At 52.8% G+C, this 14,335-nt stretch overlaps 1 protein-coding gene across 3 annotated transcripts in view; it reads left to right on the top strand.

Moving 5' to 3' along the window:
• The window catches only part of NUP188 (nucleoporin 188), a 54,116-nt gene that overhangs the window by 36,224 nt on the left and 3,557 nt on the right, over positions 1–14,335 (top strand). For 2 of the 3 annotated variants that reach the window (XM_062207406.1, XM_062207408.1), the window contains exons 21-36: positions 1,091–1,211; positions 1,329–1,395; positions 2,082–2,210; positions 2,521–2,660; positions 3,643–3,749; positions 4,702–4,908; positions 4,985–5,154; positions 5,505–5,574; positions 5,974–6,041; positions 6,472–6,667; positions 11,267–11,344; positions 11,937–12,022; positions 12,257–12,402; positions 12,672–12,853; positions 13,545–13,748; positions 13,882–13,974. In XM_062207406.1, the coding sequence (XP_062063390.1) occupies positions 1,091–1,211; positions 1,329–1,395; positions 2,082–2,210; positions 2,521–2,660; positions 3,643–3,749; positions 4,702–4,908; positions 4,985–5,154; positions 5,505–5,574; positions 5,974–6,041; positions 6,472–6,667; positions 11,267–11,344; positions 11,937–12,022; positions 12,257–12,402; positions 12,672–12,853; positions 13,545–13,748; positions 13,882–13,974 (2,064 nt within the window). The remainder of the gene's footprint in view (positions 1–1,090; positions 1,212–1,328; positions 1,396–2,081; positions 2,211–2,520; positions 2,661–3,642; positions 3,750–4,701; positions 4,909–4,984; positions 5,155–5,504; positions 5,575–5,973; positions 6,042–6,471; positions 6,668–11,266; positions 11,345–11,936; positions 12,023–12,256; positions 12,403–12,671; positions 12,854–13,544; positions 13,749–13,881; positions 13,975–14,335) is intronic. The other variant, XM_062207407.1, reaches the window with a different exon arrangement.

The following is a 14,335-nucleotide window of genomic DNA, read 5'->3' as shown; positions in this document are numbered from 1 at the left end:
AAATTAAATTATTTATTTCTTTGAAAGACAGAGTTACAGAGAGAGAGGGAGACACACACACATACATCTTCCATCTGCTGGTTCACTCCCCAAATGGTCACAGTGGCTAGGGCCGAAGCCAGGATCCCAGAACTCCATCCAGATCTCCCACCCGGATGGCAGGGTCCCAAGCACTTGGACCATCTTCTGCAGCTTTCCCAGGCACATTAGCAGGGAGCTGGATCAAAAATGGAGCAGCCGGGACTTGAACCGGCGCTCATACGGGATGTTAGTGTTGCAGGCCATGGTTTAAACTACTGCACCACAACACCAGCCCCTCTGATGTTTCCTATTTAATTCTTTGTTTTTGTTTGTTTGCTTTTTGTTTTTAGTTAGTTGTGACCATAAGCTGATCACATAATCCATTAGTGTGTCACAACTCAATTTGAAAAATACTAGAATAGAATTAAAAGCAAGGATTTTTAGAGGCAGATAGAATTAGCTATACATTTCAGCTTACTACTTGCATAACTTTAGGCAAGTAAAGGTTCCTCAGAGTGTCTGTAACATAGGAATATGTGGGCCGTACTCTGTGGGCTGAGAATCACCCATGAAAATCAGCACTCTATGCCTGCAGAATCAGTGTTGCTTAAAAAGGTAGAAACAGTTGTATAAAGAGACAGAGATACATATGTTTACATTTAAATAAAGAATATTTTCTAAGCTTAGGAAGCGAAAGTTAACAGGAGCTGTTGGGGTGACCGACGTTGGGTGTAAGAGCTCCTTTCTGGTGTTCATGATAGGGTTGAGGTTAGGGACAGCTGGTGATCATGACAGTAAGGCTGATGTCCTTAACTACCACACCCTGTGTCTCTTACGTTCACATGTCTAGGGTTCACATTCATTGCTCGTCTTCATGTAGGCGCCTTCTGTAGGCGTTGTCGTTTTAGTTGCTTTTTCCGTTCTAGGGAAACCCACAATTTGGCTGAGCTGAAGCAGGATATTCCTTGTTTTCACTCAGGGTCAGGGTTTGCCAGGTCTTTGGGACCTATCAGTGGTTGGGGGTTATCTCTGGTGAATGACAGAAGCCCTGACTGCGTGCTTCTTGCAGGGGCAGCTTGGTAGCACCCAGAGCCGAGGACTTGTGCCTTGTGTCATGTTTGTACTCAAAGAGATGCTTCCCAGCTACCACAAGTGGCGCTATAACTCTCATGGCGTGAGGGAGCAGATCGGTAAGGCGGCGGGGACAGGCGGGACAGAGGAGGCCCGGGGAGTGTCCGACTCCCTGGAGATCTCTCTCTCCTTTCTTGGGATAAGGCCACAGCATTCCTGTTTTTTCTGGGGTCCAGGTTGCCTGATCTTGGAGCTGATTCATGCGATACTAAACCTGTGCCACGAGACAGACCTGCACAGCAGGTAACGTGGGGCGATCGCTGATGCTCACCAGGGAGAGACACACGGGCTTCCCGAGGACTCAGCTGGGCTGATGCTCACCAGGGAGAGACACACGGGCTTCCCGAGGACTCAGCTGGGCTGATGCTCACCAGGGAGAGACACACGGTCTCACAGTGCACAGCCTTCCCGTTTCTTCCCGAGGACTCAGCTGGGCTGTGTCCCAAGTTCAGGGATCTTAAATTGCGATTTGCTTTCACGTTGGCCTGGCTACTGCTCCTGTGGAGGCAGAAGAGCACATGAAATGGGGATGCGACTGTGGGTTTGGACGTTTGTGCGTTCACACTATTCACCATTTTTTTAGGAGCTTTGCAAAAGTGAGGCTCGTTCCTTGTGCAGAATGCCTTCCCAAGTCTGCTTCCCGAGGCGACGGGTTCTGACTGCCGCGCCACATCTCAGTCTGGCTTGTTCTCCTGGCTTGGCACATTCAGTTTGAGGCTGAATCATGATTCATTTCAGTGTATATGTTGTTTACCTGATGAGCATTTGGGTTTGCTTCTCGGGATGGTCTTTAGTCTTGAAATCCAAGTCAGGACAGTGATGAGAGTGCCTTTGCGTCAGCCATGGCCTTTGTTAGGTTTCCCGTAGCCGTTATTTGCAGTGATGAACTTGGCAGCTCCCTGGTAACTCAGAACACCTCTGTCTTGCAGTCATGCTCCCAGCCTGCAGGCTCTCTGCATCTGCAGCTTGGCCTACACAGAAGCGGGACAGACAGTTATCAATATCATGGGCATTGGCGTGGACACCATTGACATGGTGATGGCTGCTCAGCCCCGAAGGTAGGGCCCCCTCTCTCCCTCTGATGTGGCTGCCTGTTCTAAGAATTCTAGTTTAAGTTAACTGGCAGTGGTAGCTGCTTGAGGATGAGCTTGTTCTTTCTGGGACATAGGCTTTCTGTAAGCCAGGGGCTGCTGTGTAGATGGCATATAGCCAGGGGACTTGCTTACTTCTCCTCTTGCCTAGTTCCAACGGGGGCCTCTAACAAAAGATGTTGGACTCTGGGGTTGTTGTGGAATCTAATCCCTGGGAACACGTGTTGCGAATGAAGTCATGCTGTCTGAACCGACTTTGGTTTCCTTGGCACCCTAGTGACGGGGCAGAGGGCCAGGGGCAGGGCCAGCTGCTGATCAAGACGGTGAAACTGGCGTTCTCCGTCACCAACAACGCCATCCGGCTGAAGCCTCCTTCTAATGTGGTGTCCCCCCTGGAACAGGCTCTCACTCAGCATGGTATGTATTGCTTTTTCAGTCAGTCATGTTTCTGCCCATAAACACACATTTTAGGCAGTGTATGTGAGTGTTGGTAGTATCTTCTGTTACCTCCTTGAGGGAACTTGGGCGCACCAGCCGTGGCCTGCGTTATACTTCATTCCTGCCTCTGTTGGTGACGACAGCAGAACAGAGGACGGAGGCTCAGACTCAGACTGCCTTGTCACATTCTGTCTGCAAGCAGCTGTGTGGCTGTGGGCGTCATCAACAACTCTTGTGTCTGTTTTCTCACCTGTAAAGTCGGGGATGGTAATAATATTGGCATTCTAAGATTACAGTAAAGATTAGATAAATTACTCTATGTAAAACATGTAGAGAAGTTTCTGGTACCCATTAAGTGTTGTGTATTACCTACTTGCTCACCTGAAACCAATTATTTAATCTCTTTGGGATTCAATTTCTTCATTTTTAAGTAGGTGTTTAGATGTCTAAGAATCTTTCTAGCACTGTAATTTTGGGATTTTTATGACTTTGTGTTTTAACGCAGTGCCTTTTTCTGTTTATTAAAAGTATGTACTTTGGGGTCAGGCATTTCGTACGGTGGTTAAGATACCTCTTTGAGGGGCCGACACTATGGCATGGTGGGTTAAGCCATGGGCTGCAGTGCCAGCGTATCAGATGGGTGCCAGCTTGAGTCCTGGCCATTCCACTTACTATCCAGTTCCCTGCTAATGCACCTGGGAAAGCAACAGAGGATGGCCCAAGTGTTTGGGCCCCTGCACCCACATCGAGAAACCTGGAGGAAGCTCCTGGCTCAGCCCCAGCTGTGTGGTCATTTGGTTCACTTCCCAAATGGCCGCAACTATTGACTCTCAAATCCTGACTGTCCCTTTGGTCCTCAGTTCACTGTGGCCCTCGTCCTTGAGGGTAAATCCCCTGCCTGTGTGGACTTCTGGGAAGAACGGCACCCCTGAGATCTAACCTGCGTCCTGTGCATCTTCAGGTGCCCATGGGAACAACCTCATTGCTGTTCTGGCCAAGTACATCTACCACAAACATGACCCTGCTCTGCCACGTCTTGCCATTCAGCTGCTGAAACGTCTGGCCACGGTAGGGCCCCACGGAACAAGCAGGGCTCAGGAAGGCTTCCTTGTGCTTTAGATTTCTCATGCCCTTGCCCACGAGAAGCTCCGGCGAACTCGGGCTTGTCTGACTATCAAAATGACGCAGCACCTACCCACCCTGAACCATGTGTGTTTATATAAGTGTTTTTCTCTTTTGATTACAAAGTCATACATGTTCATTATATTTACTTAAATGTTATAGATTAATATAACATAGCAAACTAAGGTACCTTGTGTTGCCTTGTTCCAAGAAGCCCTGCGGGCAGGTTGGTACAGATTGCCCCCATCGCTGGTTATCGGTGTGTGTGTATTAAATAAAGGTGCTCGAGTATGCACTGTTGCTCTTTGCAGACGCGGGCTTCTGTATGCAGCATTCCGTGACTGGCCCGCCTCACAGACGGCTGTGTTGTGCGGTCTTCCCAGGTGGCCCGTTGGCAGCTACTTCATTCCCCTTCAGTGCCTGCTGGCTGCTGTAGAAGTGATGTCCCTAATGTAGTTGAGCTGTTCTCTGGCTTTCATCATAAGCAGTGTTGCATGGAGCTTTAGAACCTTACGTCTCCTAAGGGACAGGGATAGGTGACATTTAAATGTTTCTTAGGTATCTGCAAATTGCCCTCCAGAAAATATTGTCTGATACCAAGTCTTACATCCTTGCCGTGATGGCTGCATCCGGTTTTTGATCTTGCCAGTCAGTCTAATACGCAGAACAGTTTCTTGTTGAGTTTGTATTTATCTAACTGTGAGAGGAGAGGAGTTGAGTGCCTTCTTATGTTGGTTGCTTTTTCTGTGATGAATTTGGAGTACCTTGTGCTGCTCTTCAGGGTGATGTCCCTTTTCACTCAGAGCCTTGTGTCTGGCCCTCTGTCATTTTCTTTTGCTCTCCAGTGTGGAGGCTTTTCTGAAACAGAGCTCTAAGGCTGTGTTTCGGTCCCCACCAGGTGGCGCCGATGTCAGTGTACGCGTGCCTGGGCAACGACGCAGCCGCCATTCGCGATGCCTTCCTGACACGGCTGCAGAGCAGAGTGGAGGACATGCGCATCAAAGTCATGATCCTGGAGTTCCTCACGGTCGCAGTGGAGACTCAGCCGGGCCTCATTGAGCTGTTTCTCAACCTGGAGGTGAAGGATGGCGGTGACGGCTCCAAGGTGAGCCCCCGCTTCAGCCGGGGCTAGGGGTGGCTCCCGGGAAGCGTGGCTGTGAACGTCCCTTCTCCCCTTGCAGGAATTCAGCCTTGGGGTCTGGAGCTGCCTGCACTCGGTGCTGGAGCTCATTGACACCCAGCAGCAGGACCGGTACTGGTGCCCACCCCTGCTGCATCGTGCTGCTGTGGCCTTCCTGCACGCCCTGTGGCAGGACCGTCGGGACAGCGCCATGCTGGTCCTCAGAACCAAGTGAGTCCAGCTCTGGGCATGGCCTCACTGTCCTCAGCTGCAGGGCTCGTTATACCTCAGAGGTCTCTTAGGATAGTTCTCCGGTGATGTGCGTTAAAGTTCACTATGTGGGAGTTCTACACTTTTTGAGATCTTGATTCCAGTAAGCATCCTCTTTAAGGTTCAACTCTGTGTATGTTCCTGCCTTCTCCTGACTGCATCCCCCCCCCTTTTTTTTTTTAAGATTTATTTATTTATTTGAAAGTCTGAGTTATACAGAGAGAGGAGAGGCAGAGAGAGAAAATCTTCCATGGGAAGTGTAGACCATGGGAGAGCAAGAATGTGGTTTCCACAATGTGTTTTCTTCCTAGGCCCAAGTTTTGGGAAAATTTGACAAGCCCGCTGTTTGGAACCCTGTCTGCTCCCTCGGAGACGTCTGAGGTGAGCCGCAGTGGCGGGCGGGCGGGCGGGCGGTTGCTGCCAGTCTCTGGGCGGAAAGGTTGGGCTGGGCTGCAGTGGGGAAAGTGGTACCTGCCCCAGTTAAACCGGAGTGTTTTCTTCACCAGAAACTCCCTTCTCCGGGCAGTGCCTGCTTCCTTCCCCTTTGATGTCTTGTTTTGGGAAGAAGGTGGCCTGCCCTGTTCTGGGTGGATGGCTCCGGGCTTCTCCCCTGTCTTGGGGCCGGGTGGCCCTGATGCTCCTGCTGCCTGTTCACATTCGATAGGGCGTGTACTTGCCTTTCCCACGTCTTGGGTCCCTGCCCTCCTACATAAGGTGGGGGACCCCCGGGGAAGAGGTTTCTGCATGTGACTGCTGTCTGTTCTGCTCTCCCCTCCACAGCCCAGCGTCCTGGAGACCTGTGCCCTAATCATGAAGATAATTTGCTTGGAGATATACTATGTAGTTAAGTGAGTCCTCTCCCCATGTGAGATTTTCAGTAAAGGTCGGGGGTGGGGGAGATGGTAGTGGCCTACCACTGGGTGCAAGGCTGTGAGCCAGGGCAGAGGAGAGAGTTGGTTTGGAGCCGTTTATGGAGGGCCAGTGAGCCGTGTCCCTGGCCAGTCCACTGATGGCATTTATAATTGTCAGAAAGAGTTATTGTGAAGCAAGCTCCATGTGACCGGGATTTCATGGAGGAGGAATCCTGGAAAGGCCTCAGCCTAACCCATTATGTTGAGCGAGAAGTGTGACCCCCACACCCTGGAGGTGATCCTGGAGCCGTCTGCCTTTAAGCCCATGTGAGGTGGTTCTCCCTGCCTCAACAAGGGTCTGTGCCCATCGGATTCCCAGCTGCTGTCATGTCTTACCTGGGGGTTTTGTTTCTTCTTGACATCACAGGGGTTCCTTAGACCAGTCATTAAAAGATATACTCAAGAAGTTTGCCGGTGAGGAACGCTTTGCCTACTGGTCAGGGTACGTCAAGTCCTTGGCGGTTCACACGGCGGAGACGGAGGGCAGCAGCTGCACCTGCTTCCTGGAGTACCAGATGCTGGTGTCTGCCTGGCGGATGCTGCTCATCATTGCCACCAGTCACGTAAGACTCCCCTTGGGCGAGCCTGCAGCTTGGGGTCATAGCAGTGACGTGTGAGATGCCTGGCAGACACGCCTTGAGATAAAGAACCAGGATTTACCCTGAGAGCCACATGTTACTGATTCTGTGTCAAGAGACTGGGCTTATTTGGGGTGTTTGAAGGGTGTTGGCTCCAACAAGAGATGGAATTTAAAATCCCGCAGACGGCCGGCGCCGTGGCTCAATAGGCTAATCCTCCGCCTAGCGGCGCCGGCACACCGGGTTCTAGTCCCGGTCGGGGCACCGATCCTGTCCCGGTTGCCCCTCTTCCAGGCCAGCTCTCTGCTGTGGCCAGGGAGTGCAGTGGAGGATGGCCCAGGCCCTTGGGCCCTGCACCCCATGGGAGACCAGGAGAAGCACCTGGCTCCTGCCATCGGATCAGCGCGGTGCGCCGGCCGCAGCGCGCTACCGCGGCGGCCATTGGAGGGTGAACCAGCGGCAAAAGGAAGACCTTTCTCTCTGTCTCTGTCTCTCACTGTCCACTCTGCCTGTCAAAAAAAAATAAATAAATAAAAAAATAAATTAAAAAAAAAATAAAAAAAATAAAATCCCGCAGACATCCACGACAGCCTCCTTAGCAACCTTGGGCTTGGGACGTCTGAGGTGCACTCTCACTTCGCCTGCCGCTCACGCAGCTGCCTGCTTGCCTTCTTGAAGTGTGTGCCCCGCAGCCACGAGACAGCGTTGTTTTCATTGGTTTTGGCCACTGAACTTGCAGGTCTTTGAGAGGAACAGGGCCGTGGTCTCAGCGCCACCGTGTGTCTGCTGAGAGTAGGAGAGAAGGCCATACCATCCGGGAAGAGTGTGCGTTCTTCCTGGCATTTTTGGTGGTTTGACACCATCATGCTGGGTTGTAAGAACTTGGCGTTGGACTGCTCTTCTTGGGGATCCAGTTTAGTGTCTTGACTTTGTTAACCACTTCAGCTTGGCAGATTCTTCCATGTTCCAGGCAGCTCTTCCTCTCCGACCCTCCACGCCCCCAGAAATCTTTCATTTAAAAAATTCAAACTTCATGCTTTTCATAAATACAACTTTAGGAATATAATGATTCTTCCCACCACACCCACCTTCCCACCCACACTCCCACCCCTCTTCCTCTTCCGTCCCCTATTTGCAGTCTTATTTTTTACTAAGATCTATCTTCAATTAAGTTTATACACATATAATTAACTCTGAGTAAATAATTAACTCCAAGTAAAGAGTTCAACAAATTTTATGAAAAACTGTTCTGCAACAGTTGACAAGGGCTGTTCAAAGTCATCGCATCTCGAAGTGTTAATTTCACTTCTACAGATTACCTTTTAGGTGTTCTATTAGTTGTCACATATCAGGGAGAACATAGGGGATTTGTCCTTTAGGGACTGGCTTATTTCACTAAGTATGATGTTTTCCAGTTTAATTCATTTTTTTGGTAAACAATAGGATTTCTTTTTTTTTTTTTAATTGCTGTTTAGAATTCTGTGGTGTACATATCCCATAATTTATTTTATTTTATTTATGTATTTGACAGGTAGAGTTACAGACAGAGACAGAGAGAGAGGTCTTCCATCCAATGGTTCACCCGCAAATGGCCACAACGGCCGGAGCTATGCCAATCTGAAGCCAGGGTTAACCAGGTGCCTCTTCCTGGTCTCCCATGCGGGTGCAGGGGCCCAAGCACTTGGGCCATCCTCCACTGCCCTCCTAGGCCACAGCAGAGAGCTGGACTAGAAGAGGAGCAACTGGGGCTACAACCCGGTGCCCATAATTTCTTTACCCAGTCTTCAGCTGATGGACATTTAGGTTGATATCTTAGCTATTGTGCACTGAGCTGCAGTAAACATGGGGGTACAGATAATTCTTTCATATGCTGATTTCATTTCCTTGGGTAAATTCCCAGGAGTGGGATGGCTGGGTCATATGGTAGGTCTATATTCAGATTTCTGAGGTGTCTCCATACTGTCTTCCACAGTGGCTGTACCATTTTACATTCCCACCAACAGTGGGTTGGGGTACCTTTTCCTCACTTCCTCGCCAGCATTTGTTGGTTGTTACAGATTTCTGTATGAAAGCCGTTCTAACGGGGTTGAGGTGAAACCTTACTGTGGTTTTGATTTGCATTTCCCTGACAGCTAGTGATCCTGAGCATTTTTTCACATCTCTGTTGGCCATTTGGATTTCTTCTTTTGAAAAATGCCTGCTTAAGTCCTTTGCCCATTTCTTCACTGGGTTGTTTGCTTTGTTGTTGTTGAGGTTCTTGGTCTCTTTATATATTCTGGTTATTAATCCTTTATCAGTTGCATATTTTGCAAATATTTTCTCCCATTCTGTCGGTTGCCTCTTCACTTTTCTTTTTTTTGTTTTTTTTTTTTTTGTTTTGTTTTGTTTTTTGTTTTTTTTTTTTGACAGGCAGAGTGGACAGTGAGAGAGAGAGACAGAGAGAAAGGTCTTCCTTTTGCCATTGGTTCACCCTCCAATGGCCGCCGCGGTAGCGCGCTGCGGCCGGCGCACCGCGCTGTTCCGATGGCAGGAGCCAGGTGCTTCTCCTGGTCTCCCATGGGGTGCAGGACCCAAGGACTTGGGCCATCCTCCACTGCACTCCCTAGCCACAGCAGAGAGCTGGCCTGGAAGAGGGGCAACCGGGACAGGATCGGTGCCCTGACTGGGACTAGAACCCGGTGTGCCGGCGCCGCAAGGTGGAGGATTAGCCTGTTGAGCCACGGCGCCAGCCGCCTCTTCACTTTTCTGAGTGTTTCTTCTGCAGTGCAGAGGCCTCTCAATCTGATGTCCTCCCATTTGTCAATTTTGACTTTGGTTGCCTGTGTCTCTGGAGTCTTTTCTAAGAACTCTTTGCCAGTGTCTTACAGGGTTTCCTCAATGTTTTCTAATAATTTGATGGTATGGGGTCTTAGAGTTGGTCTTCAGTCTGTGTTGAGTGGATTTTGTGTAAGGGAGGGGTCTTGCTCCATACTTCTGCATGCGGAGATCCAGTTTTTCCAGCACCGCCCTTGCTCCAAGGATTGATTTTAGTTCTTTTGTAAAAGACAAGTTGGTTGTAGATCCAGGTGTCTCTTAATACCTTCTGTGAGACCTGTCCAGACTGCTCCCATGCTCAACGCACGGAACCTCAAAAGCGTGGGTGGGTGCACAGTCTTGCCACTTAGTGGTGGATGTGGACCCTAGAGACTCCTTAGGGTGTAAACTTTGTGTCACCTGCTTCATAGGCCCTCGTCAGGCAGCTTCTCCCACCATTCTCCTTCCCCTAGGAAATCTAGCTGGTTAAATCCAGAATATTAGGCCGGCGCCATGGCTCAACAGGCTAATCCTCCGCCTTGTGGCGCCGGCACACCAGGTTCTAGTCCCGGTCGGGGCACCGATCCTGTCCCGGTTGCCCCTCTTCCAGGCCAGCTCTCTGCTGTGGCCCAGGAGTGCAGTGGAGGATGGCCCAAGTGCTTGGGCCCTGCACCCCATGGGAGACCAGGAGAAGCACCTGGCTCCTGGCTTCGGATCAGCGAGATGCGCCGGCCACAGCGCCATTGGAGGGTGAACCAACGGCAAAAAGGAAGACCTTTCTCTGTCTCTCTCTCTCACTATCCACTCTGCCTGTCCAAAAAAAAAAAAAAAAAAAAAACCAGAATATTAATCATTCATTTAATAACTGTTCGTGGAATGCTTACCGCATGCCAGGCACCGTGCAACAGCGAACCAAGCAAATAAAATCTTCATGTTGGCATCTAGTGTGGTGGTTATGGTGCTCATGCTTCATATTGGAGTGCCTGGTACGAGCCCTGGCTCTGGTTCCGATCCAGCTTTGCTAATGTGCACCCCGGGAGGCGGCTCACGATAGCTCCAGTGTTTGGGTCCCGCTACCCCGGGGAAGACCTGGGTATAGAGTTCCTGGAGCCTGGCTTTGAGCTGGCCTAGCCCTGGGTCATTGCAGGCGTTGGGAGTGAGCCAGCAGTGGGAATCTCTTTCTCTCTTTCAAATAATAATAGATTTCGTCTTGCGGAGAGTGGCCTGTGAGGGAGGTAAATTGCAAACAAATTCACAGTTAAAAACTACGGTTCCAAATTGTGAAACTACTTGTTTCAAATCCAGACGCTGTGGCAGGCAACATGTCAGACAGGAGCAGCCAGAGAAACCCTCTCTGACGGAGGGAGGTCCCATCTAAGACCTGTGTGGGAAGAAGCATTCCAGGGGAGAGTCATGGAGGAGGTAGAATTGCAGTCCCAGAGGCCCAGAGGTGGAAGAGTGAGGTGTGTTCAGGAGGGAGGAAGGAGGGGCGTCAGAAGAGGCAGGAGCCAGTAGGACAGGATCTCGGGGGTCCTGGGCAGTTGGACAGGATCTTGGGGTCCTGGGCAGGTTGCACAGATGGGCTTGCATTTCCCAGGCACTGGGAAGCCTTTGACGGGTTCTGCACAGAAGGAGAACCCAGAGGTGGACCTGACCAGGCCTTTGATTGACAGAGAAGTAGCAGAGTCTCCAGTTCCATTTTAGTTAGGGAGACAGCCAGTGACCCTGAATTGCTTGGCTTCTAAAGTCTGGGAAATTGTCCCAACTAAACTTTTCTCTTTTGCTTTGCAGGCAGACACAATGCACCTGACCGACTCTGCAGTGCGGCGCCAGCTCTTTCTTGACGTGCTTGATGGGACTAAAGCCTTAGTAAGTGTGTCCATCCCTGTGCGCTCACTGCCAGAGAGAACATGAGGCCGAAGGTGCCCTGCGCCAGCGCCCAGCCTTCCCACTGTCTGCCCGCAGGAAGCCATCCTAGCTCCGGTCGGGGACGGGGGCTTTATTCTGCCAAGGGCCTTTTGGATTTTTTTTTTTTTTTTTTTTAAATTAATTCCATCTGCTGGTTTACTCCCCAGACAGCCACAGCGGCCAGAGCTGGACTGATTTGAAACCTGGAGCCAAGAGCTTCTTCCAGGTCTCCCACGTGGGTGCAGAGGCCCAAGTACTTGGGCATCTTTCACTGCTTTCCCAGGCCGTAGTAGCTGGATCGGAAGTAGAGTAGCCAGGACTCAAACTGGCGCCCCTGTGGGATGCTGGCACTGCAGGTGGCGGCTTACCCGCTACACCACAGTGCTGGCCGCCTCTTGGATATTGGTAACATCATTATTCACAGGCCATACAAAATTGCCAGTGTAAACATTAGCCTGCTATGCATGGATTCGATTTTGAGTCCTAGCTGCAGTTGCCTCGGCAGGGCCAGATGTTCCCCGCCGCTGTGCTAACCTGTCTGCCGTCCCCCCAGCTCCTGGTTCCAGCTTCGGTGAACTGCCTGCGCCTTGGCTCCATGATGTGCACCCTGCTGCTCATCCTCCTGCGGCAGTGGAAGAGGTGAGCCTCACGCCGGGAGAGGCGCCTGAGGCCAGCGCTGCCCCCAGTCCTTGCTTACTGCGTTGTCTGGAGCCTTTGCCTTTCCCGGGGGAGGAGGTGGCTGTGAAACCTGCGAGCTTAGATGGAGGAGAAGGGGAGCAGCGAAGCGCACACACGGGCCAGGGCACACTGGGGGCGTCCCGGGATGCAGCAGGGCGTGTTGCTCCCCACCTCAGCCCCCTGACTTTCTCTTAGTGAGTTAGGTCCTGTGGATGGAATCCTCGGGCCCTTGACAGAGGTCCTGGAGGGAGTGCTGCAGGCAGATCCGCAGCTGATGGAGAAGACCAAGGCCAAGGTGTTCTCCGCGTTCATCACCGTGCTGCAGATGAAGGAGATGCGTGGTGAGGGTCAGCGAGGGCCGCGGCGGCCGCCAGCCTGGTGGGCCTCCTCTAGCAAGGGCCGCATGTGTATCCTGTGACTTGGGAGTTTTCAGTCTTGGGATTCTTGCCTCAAGAAAGCTCATTTGCCCCCACCCCAGCCCGTTTCCTCCTGCAACACGGGGCAGGGTCCTGCGCACCTGCTGTAGTTCCCGTCTGGCTGGAAAGGAAGCCTTGCTGTGCGACGGGAGGTGAGCTGTGCGCTGACGGTGCCCTCCCCATCTGCTCTGCAGCCGGTGACATCCCCCAGTACCCCCAGCTGGTGCTGAGCGTCTGTGAGACCCTCCAGGACGAGGTGATCGCCCTCCTCGACCAGACCCGCCACAGCCTGGCCGCAGGCAGTGCCACAGAAGACAAGGACAGCATGGAGACCGACGACTGCTCTCGGCCCCGGCACAAGGACCAGCGTGACGGGGTGAGCGCGTGTCCCCGCAGTCCGGCCACCCTCTGTGTCTGGCCCCGGGGTGACCCTGAGCAGGAGAGCTAAGTCACTGCACACCTCGGAGCAGGCGTTGGTGGGGATTGGGGTGGAAATGCCCCCAGGACAGGCACAGGGAGACAGCTGCAGGGACCCAGGCTAGGATCTCGCAGGAGCTTGTGACTTGGAGCAGGGGCTGTTTCAGTGGTGACCTAGGGGTCGGTAGAGGCATCATGTGAAGGTGCAGCTACAGGAGGAGCTGTGAGCAGCTTCCCTGGGAGTCGGGATCAGGGGAGGCTGCACTCCTGGGGACTGGATGGGTAAACGCATGCGCTAGGGCCCAGGGCCGTGGTCGGAACTGAGCACAGACGCCACTGGTCTAAGGGCAGCTCAGGGAGTGCGGTTGCAGTTCTGCAACATGAGCTGAGGCCACTCAGACTCCACGTGGCAGGGTTGGGCAGTGTCCAGATGCAGACAGACGGCACTGCCGACGCTTGAAGGCAGAGCGGGGGAGTGGGAGGCAGAGGCAGAGGCAGCTCCTGCTCGTCTAGCAGATGCTCACTCTGGGAGAGAGCTGCTGAGAGGTGCACACAGAAGGGCTGCGTGACCACAGGGGTCTTGGGCAGCCAGGCCAGCGTGACCCTTCTCCTCCTTCCCTCTTTCACCCACGTGCATTCCTTGGCTCCAGCAGGTGTGTGTGCTGGGTCTGCACCTGGCCAAGGAACTGTGTGAGGTGGATGAGGACGGGGACTCCTGGCTGCAGGTGACGCGCAGGCTGCCTGTCCTGCCCACCCTCCTCACCACCCTGGAGGTGAGCCTGCGCATGAAGCAGAACCTGCACTTCACAGAGGCTTCCTTGCACCTGCTGCTCACCCTGGCTCGTACTCAGCAGGTAGGCGGCCAGCCCGAGGGCAGGAGGAAGCTGCCCAGGAGCTCTCCCTGTCTCTGGGCCAGGTGGCTGCGGACTGCTTCGTGGGGAGGGAGGGGTCAGGCTCAGGCTCTGTCTTACTCTCGTTCCCTCCCAGGGAGCCGCAGCAGTGGCTGGAGCTGGCATCACGCAGAGCATTTGTTTGCCTCTCCTGAGTGTGTACCAGCTCAGCACGAATGGCTCGGGCCAGGTGAGTGCCGGTCACTCAAGACGCTCTTGGCCTGACCCGTCTGCCCGACAAGTTGCTGTTCTCTGCGTGGCTTATTTAATGCACATCGTCCCCATCCCTGGCAGGAGAGACGTGGTCACTAACGGACCAGCTCTGAGAAAGGTGCTTCCTGTGACAGGCATAGGAGTACCAACCCTGACTGCAGACAGGTCCCCGGGGCCAGGCTTCAGCCAGGGCAGCTGTTGTCTGTCTGCTTCCTCCCAAGGGCACCGTGTGTAACCATGACTCCGCCGCCACCGCACCCCGGCTTGGCCAGGAGAAGGGCCGGGGCGGCGGGAGCTCGGTGCAGCCTCAGCGCCCAGCGCTCTGGAGCCTTGCTTTG

Source organism: Lepus europaeus, chromosome 12 (genome assembly GCF_033115175.1).
Source record: "Lepus europaeus isolate LE1 chromosome 12, mLepTim1.pri, whole genome shotgun sequence".
NCBI classification, from domain to species: domain Eukaryota; kingdom Metazoa; phylum Chordata; class Mammalia; order Lagomorpha; family Leporidae; genus Lepus; species Lepus europaeus.
The sequence above is the reverse complement of the archived record's forward strand: the minus strand, read 5'-3'. Positions and strand labels throughout refer to the sequence as shown.